This window comes from Xiphias gladius, chromosome 6 (genome assembly GCF_016859285.1).
Source record: "Xiphias gladius isolate SHS-SW01 ecotype Sanya breed wild chromosome 6, ASM1685928v1, whole genome shotgun sequence".
NCBI lineage: Eukaryota > Metazoa > Chordata > Actinopteri > Istiophoriformes > Xiphiidae > Xiphias > Xiphias gladius.
In genome coordinates, this window is record NC_053405.1 from 3,836,880 (window position 1) to 3,855,265 (window position 18,386).

An 18,386-nucleotide genomic window follows, 5' to 3' on the forward strand; every position below is an offset into this window, starting at 1 on the left:
AAACCGTCAAATGTAATTAAATCATTCCTGTCAATTCCTCTTGTGCAGTTCTCTGCTATTATCTGGATATGCTGCTCTCTGGTGGCTCAATTGAGTAACTTTCCAGTTTTTAATGTGAGAGAACCTGAGTAGGAATGTAGAAATGCACGTGGACTGCTGAGACACGCGCACCGTCTACATGCATATGGAGTTGTAAAACTTCTAAGCACGTAAAAAGGTAAAATATGTATCTGAAAATATGCGAATGTTGTTTGATAAGCTATTGTATGTGCTCTGTGCTCGGTGAGTCATTAGACTGTGTGGACGGATTATGACACTGGTCGTAATAACTGGACCTAGGATGGTGGAGCTCCGGTCCGGAATACTTGAACGTGAAAGCCGAAATGTGCTCGAACTGCAGAACCCGAGTGCAACGTGCGGCCGACTTTAGGGGCCTGCAGTTGGTTCGGCCTTTCTTGAACTGCAACCGATTCCAGTAAATGATAGTGTGAGGATTAAGGCCATCATATAATACTTTTCCCACTGACAGCTGGAAGCCCCTGCTGTTTAAAAAAGAAAAAAGAGGGGGGGAAAAAAGCACACGACATTGATTATTTTCACTTGTGATTCTATTTAACACGTTCGGGGATTAAGTACCATTTTTTTTTACACTTTTGTTCTTATTATTTTCCGTATTTAACTATATATGTCTGCAGATTTTTCCTCTTGCATCTGTAGAATGTTGACTTGAGAGTGTGGACATGTAGAAATATGAACCATAAGCTAACTAATATACAATACACTGTAAAAGGCCTATATATTTACAATCTCAGTGTGCATGTACACTTTTCCATCCATATTTACAAAATTCGGTAAAACTTCTAAACAGTCACACAAGTTATTTTTTTTCCACAGAAATACACTGTAAGAAACACTCTAGCTAATTCTTTAGTGTGTTTTATTTATTTCCTTATTTGTATTCTACATTTATTTATGTCTCGTTACACAAGAAAACTTGGAAAAAAAAGTAAAGTAATAAATTCAAATAAACAAGTATTCAAAATCACAAAGCTTCTTCATTTCCAAATGGAACAGCCAACAACCGAGTGACAAATATTCGTCCAACCTCCCATGTCTTAGAAAGAATGGGACAATAAAGCACTGACTGATACTTTCCACACTCCGCTGTTGGCTCTCCATCAAGCTGAACTGTGAAGTTACACATAACAAATGTGCATAACTAAGTGAAATCCTGTTCGTCGCCCCTGAAAAACATCCCATCTTGAATAAAAGCTTTGCACTTCAAGTACAATCTGGTGCTGAACCAGTAAATAAATGAACATAAGAATCCACTTCAGTCATAAACATGAATCATTCATAGGTAGTATTTTGTTGTTCATTATGCCTTCATGGAAGGTGACAGGGCTACTCCAAACTGCCGAGGCGAAGGCGAGCTAGCGGCACGAATGCATACAGGAGGCAATCCAGTCTACATCGAAAAATGTACCGGAAATGTGGGCTGAAAATGGCGTGAACCAGGAAGTATTCAGTCATTGAGATATTCTCACTTTTCAGGGGAACGGGGTACGAAGCGGTGCTGTGTTATATACAAAATAAATTAGTGGGGTGTGGGGTCAACTTCAGCCAAGTTCTGATGTATTTTTACCTTATGTTTGAGAGAGAACACAATTTGTATAAGACTCGTAAATGAAAAGAAAGAAAAAAATCTGTATCCACAAAAATATATTATTTAAATAATAGAATTCATTCTGAATTTTTTTTTTTTTTCAAAGTTGTTTGCTGAATCTTGGAGAAATAGGCCAAAAAAGTGCAAAGCATGCAACAAACCAGGACGACATGAGAAACTAATCGCTGTCAGTGGGAGAATAGCAGTGTTTGATTTCCTCTACCTTTGCAGTGACGCATGTAGGTGTTGCAGAAGTCACAAGTAATGCAGGCCTTTAGTCTCTAGACATTTTGGATCCACCATCGGGATACACGTCGTTCTTTTACCTTGGCAGCTACGGTAACTAGACGCCATGGAGCTAGAGAGTCCTGTCGTGTTCAGTCTCAGGTTCCGTGCTCTGCGGGACAGTAATCATGCCAGCAGATGGTCTATGCCTTGATGGTGGCGGTAAAAAAAAAAAAAAAAAAAGAAGCTGTTTTTTTTGTGTGTTTTTTTTCCTTTCCTGTGTGCCTCACACTGTTCAGGTCAGAACTACAAGCTTGCGGGGCTAAGCTAACATGAGGGTAGAGGAGGCAGAGAAGTAGTCATCCAGTAGCCATACAGGTACGGCAGCATTGGTCCAGTGTTGGGCTCCGGGGCCCTACATTGTCAAAGGGCATGCTGAGGGCCTCGCAGTGTTTCTGGGAGGGACAGACAGACAGAGGGGAGGTTTGGTTAAGCTTGTTTAAGTAGCCAGTTGGCGTGAGGAGCACTGACTAAATGATCACCAGGTTTGCTGGCGAGCGCGGAAAATGTTAGTCTTACCTGCTTAGCTCTCCGGAGGGGGGGCGTGTGTGGAGCGGCACTTGTTTTTCTGCAGTGAGGGAGGATCAGAGGGATTAGTGCATCGTTTCAAACAACTGTCTCCATCCGTCAGCGTTTTCTCTTAACCACTCTTGAACATCTTGAAATTTCCTTTTTCCTTATTCCTCTCTTTGAATGTTGAAATAATCATTGAAATCGAAAACAGAATCTCAAAATTTATTCTACACTCCGCTCGGTGTCATAAATGTCGCATTTCATCTCAGAATTCATTCATCTCATCCCTCACAGTTTCCCTGTTGGGATCTGTTCAGTTTAGAAATGGCTCTATACAACTTAAATCTGTGCAAGGAACTAAACATTAAATGAGTTCCAACCCACACAACAACAATGAGCGCTCTGATTGGCCAGCTGTCACGGGTTGCACGGTATGCTGGGCCTTCTGCCGTACACAGGAACAGGTGTACACAGTCGTGTGTGTGTGTGTGTTCGGAGCTCTGACCACAACAGCTCTGTTTATAGGAGTGTTTTCAAATGAATCTGTGTTCGGGTGGCCGTGGGCATTAATGAGCGACGCCGGACGTCGGTTTCACCTTCTGATTTAGGCGATAGTGCAGACTCCGGTCTGACAGCCAGGGGTGTCTGAGGGACTCTGCAGCACTCATCCTCCAGCTTTTGCTCTTCACCAGCAGACGGGTGATGAAGTCTTTGGCCTCGTCAGAGATGTCCGCAAACTCCTCCTCCTCAAAGTTCCACTGACAGGCCAGGATGTTGTTCAGTGTCTCGTTGTCATCGTCCCCAAGGAACGGGGACAACCCACTGAGCCTGAACAGAAAGGAAACAGAGTTCAGGGAAACTACTGACATTGTTTTTCTGCTGTACGTGTGTATACGTGTGTGTGTGTGTGTGTGTGTGTGTGTGTGTGTGTGAATTTGCAGCGACAACTTACAGCATGTAAGTGATGACACCAAGACTCCACATGTCCGTGGGGAATGACACAAACTCATAGTTGATGACTTCAGGAGCTAAAAATTCAGGTGTCCCAAAGTTGACCTTCAGCTTCTCCCGGGGTTTATACCTGTCAGGGACACAACACCAGAACGGTAAGAGAGACACATCTGGTGCTGAGAACGTCCTGTTATGAAAGGTGAGGTGACGAAGACGTTAACAAAGATGATAGCTTTTACCTCCTGGCCAAGCCAAAGTCGATGATTTTGATCTTGTTAGTAGCTCTGCTGACACAAAGAATGTTCTCTGGCTGCAAAAGAAACAAAAGACAAGAGTAAAGAAACAGATAAAATAAATAAATGGCCAAGAGAACTAGTCACTGAAACAGAACAGAAAGCACTGTTTGGAAACTTTTCTTGAAGACGTCATCCAAAATGAGACTTTCTTATGGTTATTTAAAGCCTTAATGATTGTTTCACTGTGTTTAAAGTCCAGTGAGGGGCTGCGGTGGAGCACTGACGGTAGTTAAACGTCACAAATAGAGCATAAATAATGGGACTAAAATCTTCGCTAGGTTTGGGTTGAAAAACAGCAAAAACATGACAATAGGAGCAAAACGAGAGACGTATGGCCAACTGTGAGAATGCGAGTTCCTAAGTTGAGAGCAGGTGTACCTTGAGGTCGAGGTGTAGGATGTACATTTTATGCATGTACTGCAGCCCTTCACAGATCTGGCGTATAAACAGCACGGTGTCCAGCTCGGTCAGGTTGTAGTTCTCATCAATGATGCGGTCAAACAGCTCCCCTCCCTCCACACTGCGACGCAGAGAGCAGCAAACACAACGTTAGCGGCCAGAAAGAGCTCGTAGCTCTGTTGCATTAACACATCGGAGCAGGTACACGCACACTGTACCCAGATGCTGCTAGACAGACTCACTATTCCATGACGAGGATGATATCGTGACGTGACTCGAAGGCGGCGTACAGCTGGATGAGGTTGGCGTGGTTCAGCTGGTTCATCACCTGGATCTCGTTCCTCACCACCTCCTGAGGGGGAGAATAGTTAAGCGCACACAGCACAAGTCAATTGACACGTGAACTGCACAAGCACGGCGCAGAGGCAGAGGCAGAGAGGCGTGCTACTGCGTGGATAGATGCTAGTTAAATAATGACAAGGTTGCATTTTCTCAGTTTTTGCTAGACAAAGAAGTATGGGTATAAAGTGCTTACTGCAAACCTCCAAAAAAACATCAACGAAAGTATTTAAGTAAGACCTGAGTTGTCATGCTGCATCGCAGGCTCCGAGTATGGATATTCAAAGCACTATATAGTGCAGCGACAGTGTCCAATCACGTGTACAGTCAGTTTGACAGAACAGACGGTCAGACGAGCTGGAAGTGCCAGCAAAGTCAGTTTTGTCACAGACGGCAGCATGAGCCACCTGAGGACTTGGCTGCGTGTTTGGTGAGCTTTTGGTCGGCTCCGAGCTTTCTGAATATCTCGGATGATAACTTAAGCACGGAGCTGTGCTGGGACAGCTGACCTCTCCCGCGTCACTTTCAGATCCGGACCCAGAGCAAGAAAGACACAACGGGGCTGACGGATTGCCAGGTGCCGGCGCCCCTGAGGCTTTTTCAAAAAACCTAATCCTTAGTGACCATCCATTAGATTGTCTGGGGAAACTGGCGTCACAGTGCCATTGCTGGACGTGTGTTCTGTTTGGTATTCAGCATTCGTGGGCCAATCATTACTGCACCTTCTCTTTCTGGCTCCTGGCTTTGATGATCTTGGCAGCCAGCGTCAGACCAGATGAGTTCTCTACGCACTTGTGGACTTGTCCAAAGCGTCCCCTAATGAAAGAAAAGCAAACGCATTCATGAGTCAAACACATACATAGATACCAGAGGCAGAGTAGCAGAAGAGACATCCAAGAACTTGGATTTTCAATATATAAAATACTAATTATTCCAGTGCTGAAAGGATTATATGATCAACAGGGAAATGTCAACAACAGTTTGGATTTTTTGAATAATCATTTACGTAATTTATCATAGTCAAATTCCAAATAATTGCTGGTTCCAACAAAGAATGTGTTGCTTTTGTCTGTTTCATATGATTGTAAACTGAATATCTTTGGATTTCTTTGCTGTTAGTTGGACAAAATGTCATCTTGGTCTCTGGCATTTTTTTTCGGAGCATACAGTAATCGATAAATTGTAAAAATAACATTATCACTGAGAATGAAAATAATCATTATCGGCAGTCTTTACACACACATGCACCCATCACTATAATGGGCCCCTGCCGTCATACAGCAATTAGGGCTCTGTACTGTGCCATTATGTCAGTAATTTTAGAAATGTGTTTGCATGCTGAGGGGTAATCTCCAGTTCGAGAGGCGGGATTTAGCACTGGTCTATTACATCAGAGAGCCCCGCTATTTCGCAAGGCCCCCCCCCGAGGCTCACAATCATCTGCCCTTTAGAGGGCAATAAAAAGGTCCTGGAAAAAATTATTAGGCCTCCCTTCACAGCGTGTGAGATCCTCTGTTACTGCACTATAGAAGACCGATGTGTTGAAGAGTCTCCGGCTGCAACTGAAATTGAAAATAAACTCCTGAGGGCTATTATGAGAGCTGGGCACACGGTGGTTTTCTCGTCACTCACCCTCCCAGGACTTCATCTCTGTTGATAGCGTAATAGGTGGTTATCTGATGGGGTTTGGGCGTCACGATGCGGTGGTCGAAAGGCGCTAATGGCGGAGGGCTTGAGTCTGAAGAAACGACAGACGAAACGGAAAGAAGGAATAATGACTAGACGAAATAGGAAAAAGACACAGGAAACTGCTGTTGCTGAATTCAGAAAGTGACACAGAGGCCGAGGTCGGGCCTCGCTCCCCAGAGACAAAATGGATCTAAATAGCAGCATGCCAGCGTCTCATTATCTGCTCTGCCAGCTGTGCCGACTGACAGGTTAGTGACGCTTGAACACTCATGGTGTTGTGACATTGGATCCGCGTCAAAGTCTGAAGGACAAAAAGTCAAATGTCACCAACCATTAGCTGAGTTGGGTCTACATGGAGAGTAGTAGAGTTCATCCCAGATTCATGACAAACAGAACCATAGCCAGGATTTTGGATATATTTGGGTCACGAGTCCTACATGCGTCTCTTATGGAAAAAAAATCTCAATCAACAACAAAGGATAAAAATAAAAGACCATATACACAATTTGACGAACTCGAGCCAAGGCCCAAATTTCAAAATAAAGGTTGATGTAGTAACTAACCACTGTGCTGGAAAAATACTGCCAAACCTTATTTCCACCAAAACTGAGTATCACGTACCTTCCGTAACAAGTTGTGAAAACCCTTACACCCCCCACGACCTCACTGCTCCCCTGGGTCCTGCGACCGGATAATTGATTGCTCCTTGTGAATTCATCGACTCTAAAAATCCCACGTCTTACCAATGATGAATTCCTTCACTGCTGACGCTGCCTCTTTCCCCTCCTCTTCCAACTCTGCCTTTGGTTCGTCAGGTTTGCAGGCCGGTGGCTCATCGCCCTCCACCGCCTGCCCCTCAGCATTTTCTGCTTTGGTGTCCACTCTGCTTTTTTTGAGGTCATCCTTCACCGGGTCTTCTTCTGTGACCCGGCGTTTGCTGCAGGTGGCCACATCGCCGACCTCCTCAGAGCTGCTCACACATTCATAAAGGAAAAATAATCTAAACCTTATATATTTAATTTTATTCCATCTTAATGAAACAATAAACAACAATCAAAATAACCTAGTGTCAACAAAGTGATTCTGTAGAGAAATACCTTTCCTGTGGTAGGAGAGAGGTCTTGCAAATATCTGCGATGACACTCGGGGACTTTTCTGATTTTGACGTCCCTTCCGCCTCCAGTTTTCCAGCTGTCTCTGCACCGGCATCTCCTCCCTTTTCCTCTTCTTCCTCATGCTCCGAGCCCTCTAATATTTCCTCCTCCTCTTCCTCCTCCCTCTCCTCGGTCGTCTCCTTCCTCTCCTCTGCCTGGGCGGAAGGGGTGCGCGGCCCATCCAGGATCAGGTCTGCCGGCTCCTGTCTTCTCCCTCCACTCCCTGCGTCCTCCCCCCGCTGGGCTTCAGCCTCCGTGCTTACGTGGGAATGCTCAGTGTTCTGCCTGTTGAGCTTTTCCACCTGTTCCTGCAGCACAGGCTCATTCAGGGAGGATGAATCTGAGGCGGGGGAAAAGAAAGTGTTTCTGAGCATTCTGTGTTGCTATCAGATGTAAACAGTAGTTTTGAATGTATTGTGATAATTAATGGGCAGAATTCACTCAGGATATATGGACCGGTTGAGATTTTATGCTGAAGTGGTTGGTTGGTCAGTCGGACCGCCACTGGCCCAGAGCAAAATATGTCAACAACTACCGAAAGGATTACCATGAATTTTGATAGAGACCTTCATGGCTCTCCAAGGATTAATCCTAATGACTCACTGATCCACTGCAGTGCTACCGACAGGTGAAAATTTCTCCTTGTCCGACACCTCAGTTCATGATAGCGTACTTCTACAAATGCCCGAATTCCAGTGAGCACCAGCCGTATTTTAGATTAATGTCGACTCGCTCATGCTAATTCCAGCAGGCTGGCATGTTCACATGCAAAGATAGCTAAGTAGGCATGCCAACATTAGCAATAAATAGCAACCAAACAATTGTACAGAACAGCTAATCATCTTAGTAATTCTCAAAGCACCGCTGAGGCTAAAATCGAGGCAGACGAAGTGAAGCCAGGAGTGATGAAAGTTTACAATGTGGAGATGAGTCTGAGATGTCCTGAAATAACCACCATATTAAAAAATAAGCTTCTTTTTTAGGGGGTATGAGGCCATAACATCTTTTCCACAAGCACCACTCTCGGGCCAAACTTTACATTGTTTAAGTACAGCAGAGTTGTTTCTCCACTTTTCTTTCGTCGAATCAACAATTACAACGACTATTTTCTCTGGTGTGTAGCAAGCTGCACATCGCCTCGCCTTCATAGCCTTTAGTCCCGTTCCTTTCATTGGACGGTTTGACAGTGAAGAAGGACGGCGGATAAAGAGGGATGTGGACACTGCAGGTCTACTGTGTCCACTTTGGCGAAATTGTGTGGACAGAAAGATGGATAATAGGTTTAGTGTCCACATACATTTTAGGAGAACATCAAAGAGCGAAGATGCTTTGCAGATCTCTGCCTAAACTCAGGTGATTGGCGGTTAAGTGTAATTTCCTGTTCAAACCTACCTGCCGTGTCCTGGGGCCTCCTCTTCTTCTGGGCCTTCGAGCCCTTCAGGCTCAGTTTGGCTTTATCCTTGTCATCCTTTGCCTTGTTGTAGAGAGAATAAAACAAAGATCAAGCTTTAGTCATTGTATGTTACATCCAAATACAAAGAGGGGGGTTCAATGTAAAATAATACTCCTGGATCCACAAAGTGACTGACACGGACAAATCCTTGAACCAGGTATAAAAGTGTCATATTAACAGCAATTTCTTTCTCACTTGTCAAAACAGCCTTGGGAAGCAATTTCCATGGTTATGGAGCCAGGAGTCGGATTTGTGATGGCAGCAGCATAGTTATATAAACTGGATATTTCCATTTGCACAATAGTAAGACGGCAAGCCCAAGTGTTTGTTGCTGTCGCTATGGTAGCCCCCGTAACTCAAGTATGATGTTCTGGGGGACGGATGCCTCCTCCACGGGAGAGAGGAAAGGTCACATATCATCTGCAGCAGACCACACGCCACACAACGCAGGAAACGGTTTTGTTCACACTTTCCCCACATTCACCGCACAAGTGATTAAATAACATAATGTGAGGGCAGTATCCACAAAAGTCATAGTTTTAATGCACGATACTGGTGTTTTTACGCAGCAGTAGAGAACAGGTTCGGATGATCCCTGCTAGTGGGTTTCTCCGCCATTTGACATGTCTGACAGAAGCTGTCTGGTGTGATAAATCTGTTTACCTAACCACATTCCCATTCCTAAAAACAGTCTCTGAATCAGAAGAATTCAAGTGTGTGAGGTGTTCCGTCGCACAAAAGAAACACGCGCACGCAGCCACACATGTCCTGCGATCGCAGGGCGGTAAAAAAAATTATGAAACAGTCCTCGGTACACTCGTCACACTGTTCCGTGCATCAAGAATAAACATGCACAGTGTGATGGAGACTATTTGTGGTTACATACAAGGACACCAGCCTGTCTAATCAATCACCGCAGTAATGTCACCTATGCAGAACAGGCAAGGCTAAGTGCTCGAAACCGACTCTGTGCAGCTGTAGTCCAACCCACTGCTGATAGAAGCTTGGTTTGGATAAGATAACCAGTCTGGCTCGAATCACCCACACCTCAGAGGGGGAAGACAATCACTGCACGGAGGAAAACTACTTAACATTACAGAGGACAACTTGTTCAAGTGCAGCAGAACTAATAATAGCTTTACAGGGAGCCGTGTCAGAACTAAGAGGAGTGAGCCGCAGCCTTCCACACAAAGAAGAAATTCAAAACCCTGTTAAGAGCCACTTCAAGTTGCACTGCAAGTATTTTACCTTAGGTTTTAGAGTCAACTGTTAATAATGCCATAGCAAACGGGTCAGAAATTCCATCAAGAGGACTCTAAATGCATCTGCTGCAATGATCACGATGCGATTAGACCCCTCGCTATGTTGCCATTAACCACTATGGAAATATTACATTACAGTTTCCTCAAATGCTCGACGTGAAAACGGAAAAAAAGAAAAAAAACAAAAGAAAAAAAAAAACTGTGCAGACGTCTCGGTGGAAAACACTTTGATTTCGAGGTTGTTTTGGGGCCACTGCTTGCAGGGCCGTCTGGTTTGCACCTCTATTAAACCTCTCACCTTCCTGTTAGCCTTGACTCCGGGCTGTTTGAACAGCAGCTCCACCAGCCTGGAGCTCTTCACCACCTCCCCGATGAAGCTGATCACCTGCTGGGTTCCCTCCATCAGCTTCTCAACCCCCTCCAGCCTGCGTCCCTGACTTTCCATCCGCTCGCTGGCCCTCTCCACCGCCCCGCGCAGCTCCCTGCACGCCGCCTCCACCCCTGACCCGCGCCTTCCCCCTTGGCCCGCTTCACATACAGAGGCCAGATCCAGACCAATACCCCTGACGTCCTGGGAAAGGCCGTCCAGCCGGGTCAAAACAGTTTGCTGCATGTGGAGCAAGCGCTCCATCTGAGAGCTCAGGGAGTCCATTCGGCTCTCCACGCAGCGCAGGGCAGCATCGTGAGAAGCGGAGATAGATGCTGATGAACACGAAGAAGCTTGGGACTTGTCTGATCCGTTAAAAGACAGCTTCCTGCCGCCAGGTTTCTGACCATGGAGAGGGTTTGGGTCATAAACCTTGGCTAAAGAGTTGACCAGGCTGGAGCTCATGACTGACTGACAGTAGACAAATAGCAAAAACTTTTCCTACACTAATTAAGTCCATTCACTTTCATGCCGGCTTGACTGAAACTACAACAAAAACCAAATTACAAGTAGAAAACCACGGGCAGACAAAAAGGAGAAAAGAAGTGGAGGGAGAACAGAGATCTCTCCCCCAATGCAGCACCACACAGTTGAGTTTTAAGAATAGCAAGTGGCTATCCTGCAAATTAAAGTGCAGCCCCCCTCGGACGTCAGGGACTGAGTGGCCAGTGATAAGAGCTGAGGGCTCGGGTGTGCAGTGGGGGATTGATGGGGGTTAGGGGGAGATGCTGGAGAGGATCGCTATGTGACATTTGAGACACTTCAAAAGCCCTCCAGGCAGGTGTCAGAATCCCAAGAATCTGGGACTGAAATATGACGCCGTAAAAAGTAAGACAAATAAAATGTACCGCCAATAAAACAGAAACACACGATCTCCAAATCGGATGCTTAAAAACTGATGAAACGTTTCGGCATGTGGAGGAGCGTATGGATACAGTGGATTTAGCAAAACATGGATCTTGTTTTTTTTAGATTCCACGTGGAAGGTAACAGGTTTTCACATTGTTCCGCAATAGGAAGTGGGGCGACAGGTGCTTGCGCCAGGCCCGCAAAAGCTTTATCAACCACTTGGACCTCAGTTAGAGACACAAGCATCGTGGGTATTTCTGAACCTTGTAAAATGCCACTCGGTTCTCGTCACTGGCTTGTTTCGACCCAGCGGATGTGTCAGCAGAACGTTGCATAATTGCCGCTAATTTCCAGGGTCGAGACTTTCTCACTAAAAACATTTCTTCACCTGAGAAGTAGAGAAACTGAATATTTTATGATTCTGCTTGGGATGTTGAATTTATACCTAAGCGTAAATTACCCAAATCACGCCCGATGCTGAATATTAAAAACAATATGTTTTTCTATCTCATTAAAATTTAACATAACATTTTATACTGGATATGCATTTTTTTCTTTTATATTTAAAATTCCATCGATGGTTAAATATTAATTGCCGTAAATAATTTTGACAACAATCATCTACCTGTATATCGTGCTCATTTAAGATTCCAATTCACTCACAGATTTAGATTTTCTCGTGAGAGTTGGCTCCTTTTTGTTGTATTACCAAAAAACTTTGCTTTCATATGACATTACAAATAACTTTTTGTGAGGAGACGCTCGGCTCACACAATCTGAAGTAGAAGTTCATGACTTTAAGATTTTGCACAGTGGAAAAACGTTTAGTAAAAGGAGCTGGGTGCTGTAGGGAATTTAAAAAGGTTTGGTTTAATTTGGAGTCCACCATTTGGAAGGGGTGGACTGTAAGCTTCCTAACATAGGTTCACTGTCCGAGCAACGTGAGGGACACGAAAGGCAACGGAAGAAAACAGGAAACAGGTGATACCAATGACACCTGAGAACTGTTGATACAAGAGGAGAAGAGGATTGTGGGAGAGGAAACTTACTGCACATGTGTTGTTGCAAAGAATTAAAGAGGACAAACTGACACAGATATACACGTACAGCGGGGCCCAAAAGTCTGAGTGCGCTTTCCCAAAACGGGACCCCACTGCAGATACTGACACATAAGTTCACGTTCATGAACAGACACAGACAATCGACACTCACTGGGACGTGTCTGACTTTGCGCACTGACCTCAAACCTTTCCACGTCTCAGCACAGCGGTATCTGGAGTAGGCAGGGTGACAAAGCGCCGGCGCCTATATACCGGCACCCATCTGTCAGCAGCGGAAAAAAAACCTGACCCGTACCCTGTTCGTCCCCAGCACTCTCCCCAGGACCGACGGCTCGTCAGCTGTCAGGTTTGACACTCGTATCCCCGCTGGCTATTTACCAGCTAAGGTGAGAACGAAAGAGGACACCGTGCGTTCCATAGAAATACATGTTTCCTCGGTGAGACGACAAAGGGGATCGGTGATCAGGGAATCATCATTACAACATTAGTACAAGGCCTTTGTTTTCCACTGCTTGTCATACGGCACTACAGCTCGTCTATACTGTCGCCATCCAGGGATTTAAAGGGCCACTCCACCTAAGACAATGCATCCAGCAGTAGAGAAACGTGGATTTCTGATTGGACCACTCAAACACGACTATTCTAAATCAGCGATTAATACGTACGTATATTGGACTGCGGGTAACAATGGCAGCAATGCTGCCTATTCACTCTACAGCACCGGGGAAACCAACCAAACTGATTCACTCGATTACAGGACACACTTGAAGCAGCATTAATCGTCTTTCTTGACCTCTAGGGGGCAGCTGAACAAGCTTAAACACTGCATTTTACCGCCAAATAAAGTCGTCCGTTTCACACATCTAGCAGACAGGACGCAATATTAACATTCGTTCAAAGTCATGTGAGTGCAATTCTCACTCCCCTTTTAGCTCTGTCTTGGTTTCTCACAGACTCCTGAGGAAAATAATTTACGCCGCAGCTTATAAATGCTCGGCCACGTTCGCCGGCTAGATGCTGACTTTGTCTGTTGTTCGTTCCGGGCAAGCGGCTCTCAGGAGCTTTGTCGCTAAAAGGAAACGGCATCTGCTGCTGGAAACGACGCTGTCGCCGATGCTCTCGTCGGTGACGCTGAATCGAGACAGTAAAGCTGCCGGGAAGTGAGAGCAGTGTGCGGAGAGGTGATAATTAAGTCTCAGCATTTGATCAGTTAATCAATGTAAAAATAGTGATTGTGAGTATGAAAATATTGATTAGTGCAATGTTGAAGGCCCGGCAGAGTTATGGAGCGTTGCGTGAGGTCACAAGAAATGTCATGAACTAATAAAATGATAAACGCTGTCCTGTTGTATCAGGTAAAATAATACAAACAGATGTTTTTTGTCGTACATGTAACCCAAATATGGACACAAATGTGGATATTTATTTCCATAGTGGCCATGTAACCCTATGACTTTTTATTTCGCACTGGTGACCGAATCATTTTCTTTTATTTGCTTGTTTGTTTTCATTTTGTGTTTTTTTTTTAAATAATTTTTTCTTTCTGTTTGTATCTACAGTTGTTTAAAGGTTATATCGTAGCTCGCCATGTTACCTACTGACTCTTCAAAAACTCAATAAAACGCAAAGTTGACAAAAACAAAAGCAAATGTGTCGTGTCGAACAAGCCCAGTCCGAAACACAAGCTGTGAAAAGGTCTAATTGGGCTAAATAAAGGGGAAAGAAATATCGTAGCGTGGATGTGGAGATCCAATAAAGGATAATAAGCTCCCAGAATATTAGAGTCATAAAGTGGAAGTTCTGGCAAAATACTTTCTAAAAAGACCAATAAGGATATTAGCAGGGTGGCTGGTCGGGGTCTAGGGTTGAGGGCAGCGGGAGGTTTAACTGTACCCTGTTGGACAATCTCTGAAATCCCCAGTCAGAAAAGGTTACACGGTAAGATGAGAGCCAGTGCGGTATAGGAGCACTGTTTGGGAATGAGACTGACGCAGCCGACTCACTCTCACCACGTATAGAGTTACTCAGCAGGAAGACACAGACAATACATAATGCTTATTCTAGTGCCACGGACTGTCCAATAATCCAGCATCACCCCGGCACAATGGGCTGAGCCACATGGATGAAACGAGCTTTAGGCCAGGGCCCCAATAATAGACTGCGTGACATGCAGCAAGCGTGCGCCTCGGGCCAGGGGCCGCCGCGTTTGTGCACATTTGACAGTCCTGTAGCTTGGCGAGCTGAAGCTGAAATGGAGGAGGCAGACGTGGAAAGTAACGCGGTACGGAGATTATCCAACTACCAGTTTCCAAGTACTTGCGTTTGACTTGTGCGTTACTGTATTTTGAGACGTCACCCATTTACTCTGCTGCACTTTGCACTTTTTACTGTACTTCATTTATCCGTCAAACTCTTTAGGAGAAGAGTGTGTTCTTTTTTTTTTAACTTAAACAGTGTGTTGAGTACATTTTTTTATTTTTCACTCTATTTGGCAAAACGGCCAAATATTAAAATAACATTCAGTCAATTGAACTCTTGAATCTCAGCGTGTTCATGCTCATTTTAGGAGACCGTATGTTTTGAAGGATTTGGGAGAACTCAAGGCTCATGAGCTGAACCTGCGCCTGCTCCTCAAACGAGACAGCATACGAGCGGTGCCCAGTAATAGACTAGAAATTTTTGGCTCCCCTGACAACAGCTCAGTGACAGCTCCCTGATCTCTGGCATGTTCCAGCGGCCCCGGTCCAGCTCTGGGCTCTCTGAATCATGCAGGGCTTCCCTCCCGCTTGGCATCCCTGCCTACGAAGGATTCTCCACACCGACACCAGGACACAGCCTTGCTGAGACCAAAATTAATTTCACTCAAACACTTGTTTTCGGTGGGTCCTCGTCGACTTGTAAGGCCTGTCGATCTCCGCCGGCAGGTTTCGCTTGAACGACCAGCTGAGCGCCAAATGCTCGGTGGGTAAATCGTTGTGATGGCGACTGGAGAACTGGAATCGCCGGTAACCTAAAAATGTGTTCATCCTCCTTCTCTCCTGTATCGTAATGTGTGTAAATGTCTGTCACAGCTCGTGTGCCATGAGTAATTAACAACATATCGCAGCTGCAGCAGTTTGTGCACGGCTCTTCAGAGATGAACTTAGAGACGGAAATTTTTTCTGACTGTCAAAACACGCGGCGGACTTTATAATGGCAGCGACTGCAAAGGGAACTCGTTCCACGCACTTTTTGTCGCTTCGGACGAAAGCATCTGCCAAATGAATGTAATGTCTCGACATTTAGTGCATTTTTCTGCAATTGCTTCGATTCATCAGTTTAGTTGTTTTTGACAGTAGCTCCCCCCTCAAGCACCCCCCCAGTGACCATTAAATTATGCTAACATTTAGTGAACTCTTACTAAACCCAAGACGCCATGTTTTTATAGCTGCACTATAAATACATTTGGAAATATACAACATGTCCTGCACAATCTATTTCTGCACATTTGCCCAACACAGATTTGGTATCTTTGGAAGCGCCACGACTAAAATTCGAAATAATGTCTGAGCGGTGCTCGATGTTGCGACGTGCCTTTTTCATGGCATGGAACCAACTTGTTGTTCCCAGGTGCTTTTTTTCCACCGCCGGCGCAGAATGTCTGCCTGGCGAGTACATGACAATGGAAAGAAGGCCGCACGTAATCTCTGCAGTTCCACCTGCTGCCTTTCTATCTGACAAACCTACTGCTGTCACCACCAGCTGATGACAGTCTGTGCTTTTCACGGTTCAGCTGCAGCGATAACATTCGTTCAGCTCCTTCTGTTTTGACCCCGGACGAACGCTAGGGAAAAAAAAAAAAGACCTCTCGTGGAATAGAGTGGGACGTCATTAGGCCAAGGTTGTAAATATGTTACATAAACTACACAGGTATGTGCTCAGACCCCTAAAGAGAAGCACGTAAACCGGCTTCCCTCGTTTACCGTAGGATTAACGGTGACCTCTGACACTATTACTTGTAACAGAGCATTTCTACACCGTGGTATCGATACTTTATTTAAGTAAATTGTCTGAGCACTTTTCCCACCACTGACTAACATCCAGTGACATGACTTTGACGGTAGCGAAGCTGAAATCATGCCTGTAAAATCATGACCAGGCTTTATGGTGTTTTTCTCACAGGGACTGTGCAGTTCTGTCTTGCTGCCACTAGATGACAGTAGAGGACCACAGACCCCCCCACCCACCCCCCCCCCACCCATTCCCAAATCCTGTTAAGCAGAACCTGCTGAGGACCACCTGGAAATTTGGAAGTAATAGGATAACATCCTTTGTCAGCATTTTGGTGGAAGGGTCACACTCAGCTGTTCCCTGATTACCTTGAACCCCAACCACCTAATCCAACCCCACCCCCCCCCGACCGGTACCACTCACACACACACACACCTAATCCCACTAGTCAGTGTTTGCCGTGTAAGTTTTACTGTACATGATGACAGATCATAAACACAGCCGGCAGTGGAGTATCAGTTGGACTGCCAGCTGTGACTTGGTGCTGGCCTTGAGTTCAGCTCAGCTTCTTCTCATGCTGTTCTCATTCACTGCCTCTGCGCTTTTCTACATAACAGGACCGGAAGCCTCAAATATCATTTTGTTTTTGCATCTTTCAGTCCATTTTCTACAAAGAACACTTCCCGTGGCCGCTTACTATTTTTTAGCAGGCAGTACCAACTGCGCTTCAGACTTTTGAGGGGAGGCTTTTCCTTTAAATCGGGCAGCCATTGCAGGGATTTGCTTGAGTCACGCCACGCATCACATCACAGTGCACATTGCGCGTGCTTCTGTTGTCATTGCTCTTCAAATGGGAAACAAATGCGGTGCTGCCTCCTGCTCCTCAACGTCTGCTACGTCCACACAGGACGTACAGCGCACGCTGCAACACACCATGTATCCATGGCGCCATCAACAATGGCGGCGTATTCAGGCCCTGATCGGTCCTCTGCAAACTCTCCAGTCTATCATGGAATTAGCGGTTTGCACATCTAAAGACATTTAGGTGAAAACTGTGCCCGATCCGGATAAACATGTGAAACCTCTATAGATTTATACACTCGTTTGCCAGTTTATCAGGCACGCCCGGCTAAAACGAATGCGGTCTGATAGGACGGTCCTCCAGTGAATCCTCCCTTCCCTTCAAAGCGTTGTAGGAAGCACTGATTCAACCGTATGCTGGTTTTGGAGGTCGCGGTGTGCGGCGCTGTTGAGCTGTTCTGTAGTACACGGAGAGGTGTTTCTGCCGTTCAGCCCACCCTCACCCACTGGGCGAAATAATGCAAACACCCACGACAGTGAGAACTGTTTTAGATTTCTAGTTACATATGAGGGCAGACTAATTATTTACCCTATATCCCTATGTCTGTGCAGTGCGGGCCTCCTGCCGTGGCTTTCCCTGAAGGGCTGTTTCTATCACACTGTTTGAAGTGGCTCCAATTACGCGCACCCGGCGGGAATTACCTGTTCAACAGAGTTCTGACGACGCACATCGACGAGGACGCGGAAGGCGTCACCTCCGGCTGACGCATCTTAGTTTAGTGAAAGCTAATTTTAGCCAGGTTTATCCCAGTTTTAACCTGCACCTGAAAATCATCCAAGCCACGCTCACCGGGGGGGTGGCTGCTGCTGCTGCAGCCTTTCACGGAGCAAACTTAACAGCCAACGGTTTAAACATGTCACCTCTGGATGTGTTTTTGAAGTATCTGAGCCGCCAGTGCCGCAGTGGAGCCCGGCAGTGGCCCGGCAGTGGCCCGGCAGCGGTGGCGGCAGTGGAGCCCGGGCTCCTCAGCAAACCCTTTGGCCGTTTGTTGTTCACCTCTTCGAATACAGTTATAGTTTATTCTTCAAATAAGAAACAACATGTTAGTGAGCTACGTGTTGTTCCCAGTGCCGACACGTTAATTTGACTGAATGTCTCGGCTCCATTGGGTTGTTTTTTTTAACCGGTTCACGAAGGCTATGAGACAACTGTGCTGCTAAGCTAACCTACACGTAACCTACCAAGTAGCT

The 18,386-nt window shown here is 45.6% G+C and overlaps 1 protein-coding gene across 3 annotated transcripts in view; it reads right to left on the reverse strand.

The window, feature by feature from the left end:
* Positions 1 to 953: 953 nt before the first annotated feature.
* Positions 954 to 18,386, reverse strand: part of mylk4b (myosin light chain kinase family, member 4b) — a 34,065-nt gene continuing 16,632 nt past the window's right edge. The window contains exons 1-13 of one of the 3 annotated variants that reach the window (XM_040129226.1): positions 10,306 to 11,102; positions 8,685 to 8,766; positions 7,236 to 7,632; positions 6,882 to 7,108; positions 6,082 to 6,187; positions 5,172 to 5,265; positions 4,353 to 4,462; positions 4,090 to 4,231; positions 3,655 to 3,725; positions 3,417 to 3,545; positions 3,061 to 3,292; positions 2,471 to 2,519; positions 954 to 1,188 (exon numbers count right to left, since the gene is read on the reverse strand). In XM_040129226.1, coding sequence (XP_039985160.1) covers positions 2,475 to 2,519; positions 3,061 to 3,292; positions 3,417 to 3,545; positions 3,655 to 3,725; positions 4,090 to 4,231; positions 4,353 to 4,462; positions 5,172 to 5,265; positions 6,082 to 6,187; positions 6,882 to 7,108; positions 7,236 to 7,632; positions 8,685 to 8,766; positions 10,306 to 10,839 — 2,169 coding nt within the window. In that variant the 5' untranslated portion in view covers positions 10,840 to 11,102 and the 3' untranslated portion in view covers positions 954 to 1,188; positions 2,471 to 2,474. Of the gene's footprint in view, positions 2,347 to 2,470; positions 2,520 to 3,060; positions 3,293 to 3,416; positions 3,546 to 3,654; positions 3,726 to 4,089; positions 4,232 to 4,352; positions 4,463 to 5,171; positions 5,266 to 6,081; positions 6,188 to 6,881; positions 7,109 to 7,235; positions 7,633 to 8,684; positions 8,767 to 10,305; positions 11,103 to 18,386 lie in introns of those variants that run through there. The other 2 variants (XM_040129225.1, XM_040129227.1) reach the window with 2 other exon arrangements.